The following is a 14,383-nucleotide window of genomic DNA, read 5'->3' as shown; positions in this document are numbered from 1 at the left end:
AAGTGTTGGCTGTAAATACTACTTTTTTATATACTAGTGTATTTTGCATGCATTAGTTTGATTGGATTTTTTTTGTTTTGTTTTAATATAACTCTCTTGAGAACACTTTCTTGGTCTCTATCCAAATAGTCTGCTCTTATTAATAAATTATGTTAAAATTCCCTCGGGTTAATGTTTCCTCCTGTCAATTCAAGCCATCACGTTACATATTCTAACACATCTACATCTACATACATGTTAAACTAGGACAGTATCTGTCTCAAGGGACCACTCGTCTTCCTTCCCATCTCCTCATTGGTTCCCATCATCACAGCAGCACGTTTTATTTTTAACTCTTACGCTCACATGCCAACATTCTCTGCATACAGCTCGTACAAATGTGACCAGACCTGCACAACAACTGCTGCTAACTTCTTCCTTCTTATTTTACCAGCTTTCAATTTTCTAACGGACTTCCTCTTTTTTTTTTACGCAGCATCGCCGAGAACAAGTCTAAGCAGCTCAAGTCGTCTAATATTGCTCTCCGTGGACTACAGCAAAAACAGACCAGCGCAGACGTTGACAAAACCAAGCTTTCGGAAGGGGAGAGGAAGCCACAGGATGCCCCCAAACCAGCAGCCAATGGGGTCGTAGCTCACATGGATTCAGTGGATACAGACAGTAAAACGGACACTGAGTGCGAGACGGTGAGGACTGAGAAAAAGGGGATGGTGAATGGGGAGATGGGCAGCGAGGAGCAGACCGAGGACCACTCACCATCTCTGTTAAAAAGGACTGATACGTGTGACAATGAAGACAAAAGTGAGCCCAAGCTTGAAGAAGTCAGCACACAGCCTAAGGTATGTACACAACATGTCTGCCTTCATTGTTCTCAAGATAAATTTAGCCTTGGTTAGTATGCTGTCTTATTATCTGCATGTCACAGCTCATTTAAAACTTAAATGCTGTGGTCTGAAGAGAAGGAAGACAAGTTAAGATGTGCAAATTGAATAAAATAAAAACATCCTTAAAGCTATATCTCTTAACTGGCAATGGGCACTTGGCAATGGGCACTCGTGAGTGTGAGTAGGAAGTAGGCTGTACTGTTTATACTACAGCATTGTGTAAAGTTTTCTAAAGGTGAGAGACTTGTTTTTATTGTTCCATGAGATAATAACTTGACTACAGCTATGACTATGTTTGTTCTGCTTTTAATCATATGCTATTACAGCTTAGATGTAGCAGAGCTGAATGGGATTCTCTTCTAGTTTTCTAAGGGTTTTAGTAAGATACAGCATGTTAGGTTTATGTTGATCCGATATTGTTGGTCCTGCATTACACAAAATTGATACTTGTGAGCTTTAAGACATGTTATAATGCTGTTACCTCATGAAAAACATACCTAGAGTTGTGTTTTATTTCTCTCACACATGCTTGAGTAGCTCTTTATTACTAGTCTGTCTACATCTACCTCTACCAAAGCTCAGAATACTCTGTTCCACCTTGTGTTGTTATGTAATGGTAGTTTTCAAGTTTACAGCTCTATTTACCTTTAGTTCAGTAGAGATGGGTAATTCCTGAAAGCAACCAAATGATTCTAGTGATGGTGTGTGGAGTTTAAAAACATAGTGGATCACTTCCTGTATTTTCACATGACTTCAGAACAGGTGGAACAGTGTGTGAGATGAAATCAGCCTAAATATGCAGGGTTTGTGTGTTTAGCATGTGAATGAAACAAAACTCAGCTCCAGGTATGTTTTTGAGGAAATGACATTATAACCTAGATCAGAAAATAGCACAAAATGGGCGCTTTAATAAAGAGTTTTTGAACTAGGTTTGGAATCGGAACCACTATAAGACTGGACCAAACTTGCCCCAAAATGGCCCTTACACCCTTACTGCTTCTAGTTTCTCTCCCGTCCTCAAGAATCAGTTGATGTAGTCCCATGTTAACTCTATTGTCCTCAGCTGTGGCTCTGTGTGTGTCCTCAGTATAGAGTTACAATAGTACAATGTGTCTGTCCGTCATTTGTCCCAAAGGGGCTATTTTCCTCTAAAGACTCAACACATGTCACACACTGGAGCAGCTGAGTTCAGGGATCCTCTTCTGTGTCACAAAATAAATACCAGTAGTAAATATAAATAAACCCACCACTGATAACAATGTATTATCTGTGAAGTCGGTAAGAAACACTACAAATATTTTAACAGTGAAATTGCAGCAAAAAGCACGCAAACATGCCAGTCTCGTGTTAAAATGCTAAGTTAAAAATATTTGCAGCTATTTTTACCTCTGTTGACAAAGATTATGATTTGTGATAAGCTCTTGCATAATGTAGTTATCTGAATAATCTGTCTTTATGATTAATTTGTTTCCTTAAAATAATACACTGTGTAACTTTTTTGGTAAGGACTTGTCATGGTATAGCATGTTACAGTATAGCATTGAACTTATCCATTTTGTTGTAGATATTTTTTTTCTCAATTACAATTGCAAAAACATGCTGTCTTACTAAATGGGTTCCCCTTTCCACAGACCTGACCTGTAACTTGTCCTTGTCCCCATGAAGTTAGATAGATACATAGGGCACATTTAAATAATCACTGTAGTACACTGATATTTTTTTTGTCATTATTTTGGTTAGTGCTGTCAAGAGATTTAAAAAATTGAGAGATTAATTAATTATGATCTGTAATGAATCGATCTAATTAATCTCTTTTTTAATCTCACCTAAAATTGCTGAGAAAAGCCCTCAACTTGAGGTATTTTCATTTGAATTCATTATTACATTATTATGGCAGATCAAAAGGCAGATATATAATAAAAAACAAAAAAAAAAACTTTATATAGTCATTTATTTTTAATGAACTTTAACAGATGCAACTATTTACATTCTGCTGTGTTCTTTTGACAAACTCTAAATAATTAGAAAATACAAATAAAATAAAACATCAGGTCCATATTATAAAGTGCTGTAGGTTATCAAAAAACAGCAAAAACACTTTTCTGAGCAATACAAGACACTACAACCCTGAACTTGTTGCTTTTCCTCTGCTTCAGATGATACAATGAGATTTGAACTGTAGAAACATAGACACAAACAACTTAAGTGTTATTATTATGCTATCTATTTAGTGCAGCTTGTGTGTTGTTGTTTTTTTAACAATATTGTATTTTTTTTATACTTCTGATACTTCTGCTTTTTGATTTCTATATTATGGTTTATCATCTATATTTACAATTTATCTCACTTCAAAGGACCATGGCAGGCCTAGTAACAGCATGGTTTAATGGTAAGATTAATATTAGTTTACCTTGTGTTGTCATGCTGTCCACAAACTTACATGAGAACAGAGAGTTAAAAACGTGAGTGTGATTTGGTCTCATGCATTGTCTTGAGTTACACCTGACACAGTTACACGTTTTACACTGTACTTTTATACAATGGTTTGGTTTTTACAGTGTGTTACCGTATTGTTCGATTTGGTCTTGTTCCACTTCTTCCCTATTTTCATTTCCTGTTGTGAGAGGTCAGCCTTCAAACAGGCTGGTGTAAATTGCACATACTCAAGTGCTACGTGCCTTGAGAATTCACACCATGGTGCAAACAAAAGATGTTAAGGCTCTGTGTGCTTCGGCCTGAATTAATCAATACGAAAAGTTTAAAGTTACATTTTATTAGTTATGCATTAGTGATAAGGCTGTTATTGTGAGGAATGTTTGCTTCCCATTCTACAAGTAATATGTTAAAAAGTAATCTGCACTGTGGTACGCTAAAATATTTGATTTGCATGTCTGAGATGGTTAGTTATTCTAGTGCAAAATGTTGCACAATACACTAGATTATGAGTGAAACTGTAAAATTGAATCCATAATTTAAACCAAATAGTGCAAATTATTATCCAGCTGCAAGTAGACTTTAGATTTAGACATCTACACACAATATCTCACACATCATAATATATTATAATAACAAAGGTAAAAAAATATAAATGGTAAATAAAACATAAGTAGCAAAAATGGCAAGAGACTGGTGTCAAATAAGGCATAATTATACAAATATAAATGCACAAGTAAAATAAACAAAATCTAAATATAGTAATACAAAATATATCTTGGTAAAATAGGGTTATCTATTACCTAACGGGGGAATTGTTGTAGAATTCTATGAAGTATGAAAGCATGAAAGTAGTCCCATACCTTCTGCAGTGGTTTTAGAAAATGTATTTTGACAAAATTTGTGTTTTTGTTTTTTTTTACTGTTTTATGCTGTTTATTTGAACTTTAACATCTTAGGTTTTAATATTTGTGTTACAATTACATAAGTATGTAATTATTTTAAATACATTTAAAGACACTGAACTATAAATGTGATGTATTTTACAGGAGACCAACGAGCAAAAGTTGTTTAAAATTGCCAGTGAGCTCCTTCAAACAGAGAAGGCGTACGTGGCACGTTTGCACTTGCTGGACCAGGTCAGAACGACTGCCCGGATCAAATCAATTCAGTTTATCATTTAACAGTTTTACAGGAAGTAACGACCCTTCTGTCTGCTCCAGGTGTTCTGTGCCAAACTCATGGAGGAGGCAAACAAAGGGACGTTTCCTGTCGACGTGGTGAAAAACATCTTTTCCAACATCACCTCTATCCACGCTTTCCACAGTCAGTTCCTGCTTCCAGATTTAGAGAAAAGAATGGGAGAATGGTGAGTAATGGAGAGTCCCTGCACCTGATATAGAGAGAGATAGAAAGAATGAAAGAAAAAAAAGAAGTAAGAAAGAATGACAGATATATTATGTAGATAAGTAGAGATAGTGGTAGATAGAATTCAGCAGCAACAACACAAAAAAAATCTCACATATCTATATATATATATTTGACTGCTGCTATACATAACAATGATCTATGACACGTTTCATTATGTTATATTTTGGACATTTGAAATCACAATCATAGACTGTATATATAAATGGACATAGTTAACGTACTAGCCGCTTCGTTGCAATAGGAAGTGATCACGAGGGTGTTTCCGGTTTCATCGACTCCTGCTCCAGTTCACTTTACACTAAAGAATTGTCACAACTCTCTCTGTTATTGTCACACCTCGTCATTTTGGTCTTAAAATGTTCATATTAACCAAATCTACATGATCGTGATGTTTTTATTTAGCTTTTTTTTTTTCCATAAATCAAGATATGAACATTAATAACAAAGACAAGACAAACCAAGCGCCTTCTTTTGCCGAGGTTGACTTGTGGTCAGAACCAAACATGAAACCCGTCTCCAAATTCACACCTATAACTGTTGGCCTCACTGAGCTTCATTTGAGTCGAGATGAAAGCTGTGGGTAGACTGTGTGTATAAATGGACACTGCGTTTCAAATAGGAAGTTCAGATGTGGGCATTTCCAGCTCTTTCTGACCCTGCTTCCCACTGACTTACATTATCAAAATATTGTCACCCTCTTTCTGTAGCTGCTGCTATGAGCCTCGTCATTTTGGTCTTAAAATTGTTGTATTAACGAGCTCTATATGATCCTGGGGTTTTTATTTCACTGCTTTTTTTGTCCCAGTTCCCGCTTGAGTGGAGCCAAATGCTCACTTAGTCTTTTCTCTATATGGACCATGATTGCAATATTGATCTAAAACAACGTAATAAAAGAAACAAATCCGCAAGTCAAGCTCTTAAAAGTCGATTTTGCATTAACAGTTCATCCTCTTCTTCTCAGCTAGTTACAGGGATACATTTGAGTTTGAAAATGTATTAATATGCATTGTGTTTCTCGCACCAGGGACTCCAAGCCGAGAATAGGGGACATCCTTCAGAAACTCACACCCTTCCTCAAAATGTACGCCGAATATGTGAAGAATTTTGAGAAGGCCATGGATTTGCTTAAACAATGGAATGACCGTTCACCTCAGTTTAAAGCTATAATTACGGAAATCCAGGTACAAACATCATGGATCAACTGTGCTAGACTAAATATTATCTGTTCCACTGGAAGAGTTTAAAGAAACAGACACTAAAGTGGCAAAAGTATGAATACACCTTTCCATAAAAAAAATCTCATTATGGTCTATAAATGGGAATAGGTGTCCAAATATTTGACTTTTTCCATGTTTAGTCTTCTGGTTGATTTGATCTGTGTTATAATGTTGTCTCCTCATCACAAACAGACCTGGAGTTATGTTTTGTTTCACTCACACATGTTTAACTCACAAACCCTGCAAAGTCCCTGCATTTTTAAACTCCATACAGATAAAATAAAAGATACAATGTTGTCTCTATTCAATGCAAGTTTACTGTCAAGTCTCAGATCATAATGACCTTTTGTTTGTGTGCCTGTGTTCAGAGTCAGGAAGTGTGTGGGAGCCTGACCCTGCAGCATCACATGTTGGAGCCGGTGCAGAGAATCCCTCGATACGAGATGCTGCTCAAAGATTATCTGAAGAAGTTACCCCCAGACGACCCAGACAGGCGAGACGCAGAAAGTAAGGGCCATTTTAACTGAACTGTTTGATTGTTTAAACTTTAAGTTTAGGACCACATATATTAGTAAGTAATTGGTATGTTAGTTAGGGGTTAGTTAGTTAGTCAGTTAGTATTTAACACACTTATTAATGCTTAAGAGTATACTGTGTGTAGAACAGCATCTATTCCCAACATCACTTATGAATAGTTGTAATGGGACAAAAATGTTATGGTTGAGTACATGCCTTATTATTATTGCCTTAGAGCAGTGGTGTCAAACTCAAATTCACAGAGGCCAAAATTAAAAACTGGGACCAAGTCAAAGCCAAACTATATATTTACTGAAAAATTTCAGCAACATCTGCATGTTTTCTCTTCTTTCGAGATATGTAATGGTAAACCATTTCTTATTAAAATAAATGTTTAATAATAGTTTTGCTTTGAAACCAAAATAAAAAAATACTGTCTCTATAGCCTATTTGTAGCTGACAGGGCCAGCTCTAATACATATTTGATATGATCTCGCGGCCCAAATATAATTATATCACAGGCGAAATCTGGCCCCCGGGCCTGAGTTTGATATGTCTGAAAAAGCATCAATCAGTACATAATAAAAAATAATAATGTAACTTGTAGCTAATTTGCCAATTGTGTTCATTCAAATGATGAAGTATCATAATTTCCTCCACATATTTACACTACCAGTCAGAAGTGTGGACACAGTTTTTAACTATATTTTAAGTATTTTAACTATTTTTACATTCGATATGCATAGAGAAGACATCAAATATATGAAGTAAGAAATATGTGGAATTGTGTGGCAAAAAGGAAGTAGCCAGCCTTTGCATTGTCAAAAAATGTTTAGCTATTTTTTATTTTTTATTTACTACATAATTCCATTTATCTTGCTTCATTTATTTGATGTTTTCTATGTGTATCTAAAATGTTGAAGGTAGTAAACATGAAGAAAAAAACAATGATTGAGATGGTGTGTCCAAACTTTTGACTGACATAAACTGCTAACCCTGTAGTTTAGATCTGCTGTACAAATATATTCTGAAATATTGTTTTTCAGTTATTTTCAGATATTTTTCTTAAACCATTTACCCTTATTATTAAGTTAAAGTGTTACCATTTGATTTATTTAAAGGTGTATTGTGTAACTTTTCTAATGGACGGATGCTGTTCAAATGCTGTTCTTCTTGGAGATGTTTTTGCTTCGTCTGGAATTTCACAGTATGGTATTACACCTTTCTAGCTCACAGTCAGAATGGTATTTTTGAGCTATAAAACCACCTGAAATTTAAAAAAAAAAAAGTAAAATAGAGCTGTTTAATGTCATACTGTGGAACATTTTGGGCAGAGCAATGATATCTCCACGGAAAAAAGCATTTTACAGAAATGTTACACAGCACTTTTAATTTTGGTTCTATAAATGCTAACCCAGTCTATGTTTTCAGAATCACTGGAAATCATCGCTACGGCCGCAACTCATTCAAACAGCGCTATCCGCAAGTCTGTAAGTGCAGCTCTATGTTTTCCTTGGTACCACAGATTTTCTCACACACTTCCCTGGAATCAAACATAAAACTGTTCATTTAGGAAAATCTAAAGAAGCTGATGGAGATTTACGAGATGCTGGGCGAGGAGGAGGACATCGTAAACCCCTCAAATGAGTTTATCAAAGAGGGCCACATACTGAAGCTTGCGGCCAGGAACACGTCAGCCATGGAGCGCTACCTTTTCCTGGTGAGTACGGCAATGAAAAACACTATAGGGAAATATATACAGAGGAAAGACACAGCATGATGCGGCGTTATGGTACAAGCGGGGGGTTGGAACACAAGAATTTATTACGCATATGTAGAGATTATGAAATTAAGTTGAGCTTTCTGCTAATTAGTTTCCTTTAAAGATCTCCCATTAGCCACATTTTCACTACCTCATGTTGTGTAGTCGGAAGAACGCCAGGATCTGAAACAAGGACTTTGAAACTGTGGTGCAGTTTTCACAATTTGTACATGTATATTTCTTTAGTGTCTATGCATTTTGCTGGAGTTGGGATTGGTTTAGTTCTTGTTTAGACCTCAGTTTGTACGGTTTTTAGTCTTCGTTTAAAGTGATTTGACCAGTTTTATTAAAGATTATGCCTGGAAAATGTCTGGTAAAAGGGTATAAATGTCATCACGGTCTTTTTATCCCAGTTAAATTCTGGATTATTCTGGTTATCTTTGAGCTTTGACCTTGTTTTGACCTGAACTGCCACTTTTGTTGTTTTAGATCCTGGTTTTATCTGGTTCCTGTTATGTATTAGACCTGCCTTTGTTTAGTTTGGTTGAATTCTTGTGTTACTATGGACTGATATAATACTCAGCTCAACTTTATTTTTAGAGCACTTTAAAAACAACACAGAAGACCAAAGTGCCATACACAAACAGATAAGAAACAGTGACAAATACAGTGACAGGTACAGGTAAAATATAATACAATACAAATGCAGGTAAAAAATCAACCCTCAAACTGTGTTAAAAGCCAAGGGAAAAAAGTGAGTTTTTAGGAGGGACTTAAAAACAGGCAGTGAGTCAGTCAGCCTGATACGCAAAGGGAGTCGATTCGACAGCCTCGGAGCAGCCAAATGCCTGATCCCCTCTCTGTTTTCTCTTGATCTTTGGGACACAGAGGAGAGCCTCATCTGCAGACCTGAGAGCACGAGATGAGGTGTGAGGTACATCAGGTCAGATAGATGCTGAGGGGCCATAGATGCATTTTAAAGCCAATAAAAAAATTTAAATCAATGTGAAAGTGCACAGGGAGCCAGTGGAGAGACTGAAGACCGGGGGAATTACGTGATCCAGTTAAAAGGTGCTCTAGCTGTAGGCGTGAGACTGAGGTTTTACTGACTCCACTGGAAAGTGAGTTACAATAATCCAAACAAGAGGTAATAATAGTGTAATAAAAGTAGGTAATAATAGTGAATAGTGGGCAGGTAGGTTAATATGTATTTTATAAGATGAAATTTATGATTTTGTAAATACCTGTTGCTTAGAGGTGTGTGGTTGTATTGTACATGGGGTCAGAGAGTAGACAGTGTGAGTCGTTCTTATTGTTGACTGACTGTAACACTGTGCATAATTTATTTCTGTAAATCAGGGACTGCAGGTGAAAACTAGTTGGAAATTAGCTATAATCTGGTGCGGAACAGCTCTCTTTTTATGATCTTAACGTCTCTGTGCATTGTCCATTCAAATAAAGATTGTTATTTTTATCAAGACAAAAAATATGTTCTCTGATTTTGTAGTTCAACAACATGCTGCTGTACTGTGTGCCTAAGTTCAGCCTGGGAGGGCCTAAGTACACAGTGAGGACTCGGATTGGCATCGATGGCATGCAGGTCACTGAAACCATCAATGATGAATATCCACATACTTTTCAAGTGCTGGGCAAAGAGAGGGCGCTGGAGCTACAGGCCAGGTATGTATTAAAACAACAATAACTAAACTCAAGGTATTCTACTTACTGTATATTATTTCAGTTCTGTATGAATGATACCAGGGCTGTGCATTTAGTCAAATGTTTATATAAAAATAGGACAAAGCTCTGTAACAAACACATTCAACAATTTGACTTCACACTTTTTTCTTCCTGAAACACTTTTCAGCACTTTTACAGTCAATGATAGTAATTACATGTAATCGTTAGTTGTACAGTATAATTTAAGAACACCACCCAAATGAGCACACCCAGACTTCCAAAATAAACTAAAAAACACCTCATGGGATGGCAAGAATCTGAAACAATTTTTTTCTGTTTTTTTCTCACAGCTCAGAGCAGGACAAGGCCAGCTGGATTAAGGTATTTAAATTTTCTGGGGTTTTTTTTGTTTTTTTTTTTTTTGTTTTTTTTCATACTGTATTGTTTTTTTGAGATTGTACACAGTCACACATATTCATATTGTTTACAGGCTCTTCGGGAAACCATTGACATCTTCCAGCAAAAGAATGAGACGTTTAAAAATGCCTCAAGAGAAGTGGATGATGTTTCTGTAAGTCTCTTCAGCCCTCTTCACTGTGGTTCTGTTTGATAACTCATGAAAGTGGTTTTATTTTTAATAGTTCAGTATCAGATGTTATTAATAGAAACACATAATCTATTCTAGTGGACTATATAATAATATAACTTGCAGTCAGCTTCAAAATATAAATATTAACATAGGCCTATCACAGTAACACATTTTAAAGCACAATATTTTACTACAGAGATCTACTGCGATAAACAATAATACTGAAACAACTTTATGCCACTGATACAATACCAATAATGCAAGATAATCCCGCTAAATCATTTTTAAAACATGGTATCATTAAAAAGCATGAGCTGTGACAAATAAATAACAGAAAGTACTATTATTGGTCAATAATTAGCCATAGAAGTCAATCACTGACATTGACATTTTACAGCTTAAATATAATTGTATTACAACAAAAATACCCCAGATCTCCCCACATGATAAATATAAAGTCCCAAAATAGTTTGTTCCAGCTTTCTTGTACTGAACAATAAATCCATATAATTGATGGTAAATAATATTATATGTGCAAAAATGTTTCATTGTTAATGTTAATGTTGTATTGAGTTTGTTTGCTTTTGCAGAAAGATGAACTGGGGAAGCGTGCTCCTCGCTGGATCCGGGACAATGATGTGACCATGTGTATGAAATGTAAAGAGCAGTTCAACGCTCTGACGCGGCGCCGACACCACTGCAGAGCCTGTGGATTTGTAAGTCAGCTGGATCTCACTGTCTAATACAGAATACAAACAGTACAGCAGTAGTGTGTCTGTTGGGGTGACCAGATATGCAAAATTAAAAACTGGGACACACCTGGGTTGGGATGGTTGGTATCGGTAATAATAAAATTGTGATAAGAGAGCATTGTCCTTTCTCCACTCATATGTCAGTACGTATTTAATCTGAGGGACTTCTGTCATTGCTTTTTTGTTTTTGCCTTTGTTTGTCTGTATTTTAGCTAAAAAAGGACAATATATTGGCCTCTTTACTGTTGGTGGCTAACAAGTTGGACAAAAATAGGGACAACTGAGACATTTCTTGTATAAAACTGGGACATATCAGTGGTTTTGAAGAAATCTGGTGGGACAGGGGACACAGGGCTCAAAACTGGGACTCTCTCGGGTAAAAAGGGACATCTGGTCACCCTATATGTACCACTATCGTATAATAGCGATAACTACCAAAAACTGTTAAGATTGTTTGAACAACAAAAAAAAGGATTTAAACAGCACATTTTCAGGAGTTTGATCAATACGAGCATTCATAGTTTTATTTAGGTGTTTGATTTTCAACAAAAAACATGAAAGTGACTAACTGTGACTGTAATTTTATGTGTGACACTTGTTTAACGGCACAAATCACCTCTGTTGTAGTTACATCTAAGTCAGCTCTTTCTGGTCAGACTGTTAAAACAATGATCAGATGCAGAGTTTGTAGTTAGCATCACATCTCCAGGGAATCTTGATGAGAGCAGCTGCAAAGCATAAAAAAAGCAAAATTAAGCAGGTTTATGTGTCTGTTAAAGGTGGTGTGCTGGAAATGCTCCGATAACAAAGTGCCGCTTGAATATGATGGGAACAAGATGAACAAGGTTTGCCATGACTGTTATCGAATCCTCAAAGGAGTGACAGTATCCGAGGAAAACAAAAAGAAGGGCATTCTGGAGGTAAGGGGCACACTGATATATGTATAACTCATAAAATGTAAAGTTGGCAACTATGATGTGATATAAACTTTATTTCTCTCTCTGCAGATTGAAGCCGCTCAGTTTTCAGGCAGCAGCATCATGTGTGGTTTCCTTCAGTACTGTGAAAAGACCAACAAACCATGGCAGAGGGTCTGGTGTGTCATCCCAGAGAAGGAATGTTTTGTGCTCTACCTCTACGGAGCTCCACAGGTAAAAGAATAATCCTTTAAACAATGTACATCTTATTCAATTTAACTTTTTAATATCAAGAAGCTTCCTGCAAAAAAAAAATAAATAAATAACCAACATATTTTATCTACATTTTCAAATCTCAAAATGCTCTGTTGAACCTTGTGAAGAAGATGCAACAGAAGTGGTAGTTTTTGAGTTAACAGCTACTGTTTACCTTTAGTTCAGAAGAGATTGGTAGCCAGGCTGGGCTGGACTGACATTACTTTTTGTGCAGGATGTGAAGGCTCAGTGCTCCATCCCTCTGGTGGGTTACACAGTGGATGACAGCCCTCGCCAGTCCGACCCCCCGTCCAGTTTTCGCATGACGCAGTCCATATCTGTACACAACTTTGCTGCTGACACTGAGGACATCAAACAACGCTGGCTCAAAGTTATCCGAGTGGCAGTGACCGGAGAGAAACCGTCACGCCCACAGCAAAATGGCAGTAGCAACATTACAGACAACAACAACACGACACAGGAAGTGAATACAGAAAACACAGAAGCTAAAAATGATTGATTACGAACTTAAATAAGGATAAGCTGCTTTTATCTACTAACTTTAAGATACACTCACTGCTGGATTTGTAGAGGACACGTCTGGTACAATCAACACTAGAGTGAAGAGGAACATCTGGCTGTTATCTTTTGTAAAAACTTTTAATTTAACCCTGGACTAAAAGACTTATATGGGATCAGAACTATGCGCTGGATTTCAGCCCTGTACAATATGGCATGTATATAAGGAGTTCTTAAGCATTTTTTTTTTTTAAATAATAACACACAGAATGAAACTACACAGTATTCCTTCGTCATTTGCCTGTGATATCTGGATTTTATTGTCTCCTCTATTCGTTTTGTAATGAAACAAAAGCACGTTGGACCTGTATCTGTACCTGTTCTGCAGAAGCATCGCTGTTATCCCAACTGAGCCTTCCAAGATATTTACATTTAGTGATATGGTTTAAAGGTGCACTGCGTAACATTTCCGCCACCTGCTTGTCTCTATGGAAATGTTATTGTTTTGTCAAGAATGTTCCACAGTATATTTTAAACCTATAGGCAGGTCACAGCACTACGCTACATTACAATGCAGATCTGTGGAGAGTCGCCCATCTTCACAAAAATAATAGAAACACCCGTCATGAATACACGCTACACGCTGTACATGTTTAATGCCATACCATGGAACATTCTAGACAAAGCAATAACATCTCCACGGAGAGAAGTAAGTAGCGGACCTTCCACTAGAAAAAATGTAAGTAATATAAACTTTAAGTTATTTTACCGTGTACAATAATGCACATTTTAATGCATATAAGTCCAATGGAGGATTCATTTGTGGTTAAGTGATGGTTATTTTGACAAACTAATCAAACTTTTACAATCATGATTTAACTCAAGATGTACAACGTAACAATGAACTCAAAGTAATGTCCTTTATGGAAGCTTGATGGTCTGATAGTGGGAGGTGTTTTTCTCTTGTAAATAGAAATGGCACAATCACAGCTGTTCTTTGTGAGCTGGTGCATAAATTGTAATGTGTTGAACGGCTGTAATTAATTGTATTATTTATAGTAATTTATAGAGGAGCATGATCTGACATAGCACACGTTTTCCTATTGTCAGCTACTACACGTGGTAGGCTTTTTTTGTCTCAGCACTCTGATGTTATTTGAGAGAAGGGATATGTGCCTATACTTTTCCCCCCCTTTTTTTTTTTAACATAAACCCTTGTAATGCAATGCTGGTGCTCTCCATCCTCAGTATTCTAATAAACAGCACAAAGATGTTTCTGGTTAAAAAGAATCTGAATGTAAATCTGTTTTTACAAATTAAACTCAACCGCCCAAAGGAATGAAAATATTTGCACTTTGCAGTCCTGGTGTATTTTTCATCAAAATAAAACTAAACAACATAGTCTGTGGAGATATAATTTTAGCGTGT

At 36.5% G+C, this 14,383-nt stretch overlaps 1 protein-coding gene across 6 annotated transcripts in view; it reads left to right on the top strand.

Moving 5' to 3' along the window:
- The window catches only part of fgd4a (FYVE, RhoGEF and PH domain containing 4a), a 73,428-nt gene extending 59,056 nt beyond the window's left edge, over positions 1-14,372 (top strand). For all 6 annotated transcript variants that reach the window (XM_020934893.2, XM_055155964.1, XM_055155965.1 and 3 more), the window contains 14 exons: positions 476-839; positions 4,367-4,456; positions 4,541-4,686; positions 5,773-5,929; positions 6,334-6,472; positions 7,913-7,971; positions 8,055-8,201; positions 9,751-9,923; positions 10,274-10,304; positions 10,414-10,494; positions 11,103-11,228; positions 12,044-12,184; positions 12,272-12,415; positions 12,672-14,372. In XM_020934893.2, the coding sequence (XP_020790552.1) occupies positions 476-839; positions 4,367-4,456; positions 4,541-4,686; positions 5,773-5,929; positions 6,334-6,472; positions 7,913-7,971; positions 8,055-8,201; positions 9,751-9,923; positions 10,274-10,304; positions 10,414-10,494; positions 11,103-11,228; positions 12,044-12,184; positions 12,272-12,415; positions 12,672-12,956 (2,083 nt within the window). In that variant the 3' untranslated portion in view covers positions 12,957-14,372. The remainder of the gene's footprint in view (positions 1-475; positions 840-4,366; positions 4,457-4,540; positions 4,687-5,772; positions 5,930-6,333; positions 6,473-7,912; positions 7,972-8,054; positions 8,202-9,750; positions 9,924-10,273; positions 10,305-10,413; positions 10,495-11,102; positions 11,229-12,043; positions 12,185-12,271; positions 12,416-12,671) is intronic.
- The last annotated feature ends 11 nt before the right edge of the window (positions 14,373-14,383 follow it).

Source organism: Boleophthalmus pectinirostris, unplaced genomic scaffold, assembly GCF_026225935.1.
Source record: "Boleophthalmus pectinirostris isolate CB_2022bp ecotype Guang Dong unplaced genomic scaffold, ASM2622593v1 HiC_scaffold_2, whole genome shotgun sequence".
NCBI lineage: Eukaryota > Metazoa > Chordata > Actinopteri > Gobiiformes > Gobiidae > Boleophthalmus > Boleophthalmus pectinirostris.
This window is presented reverse-complemented; position numbering and strand designations above follow the sequence as displayed.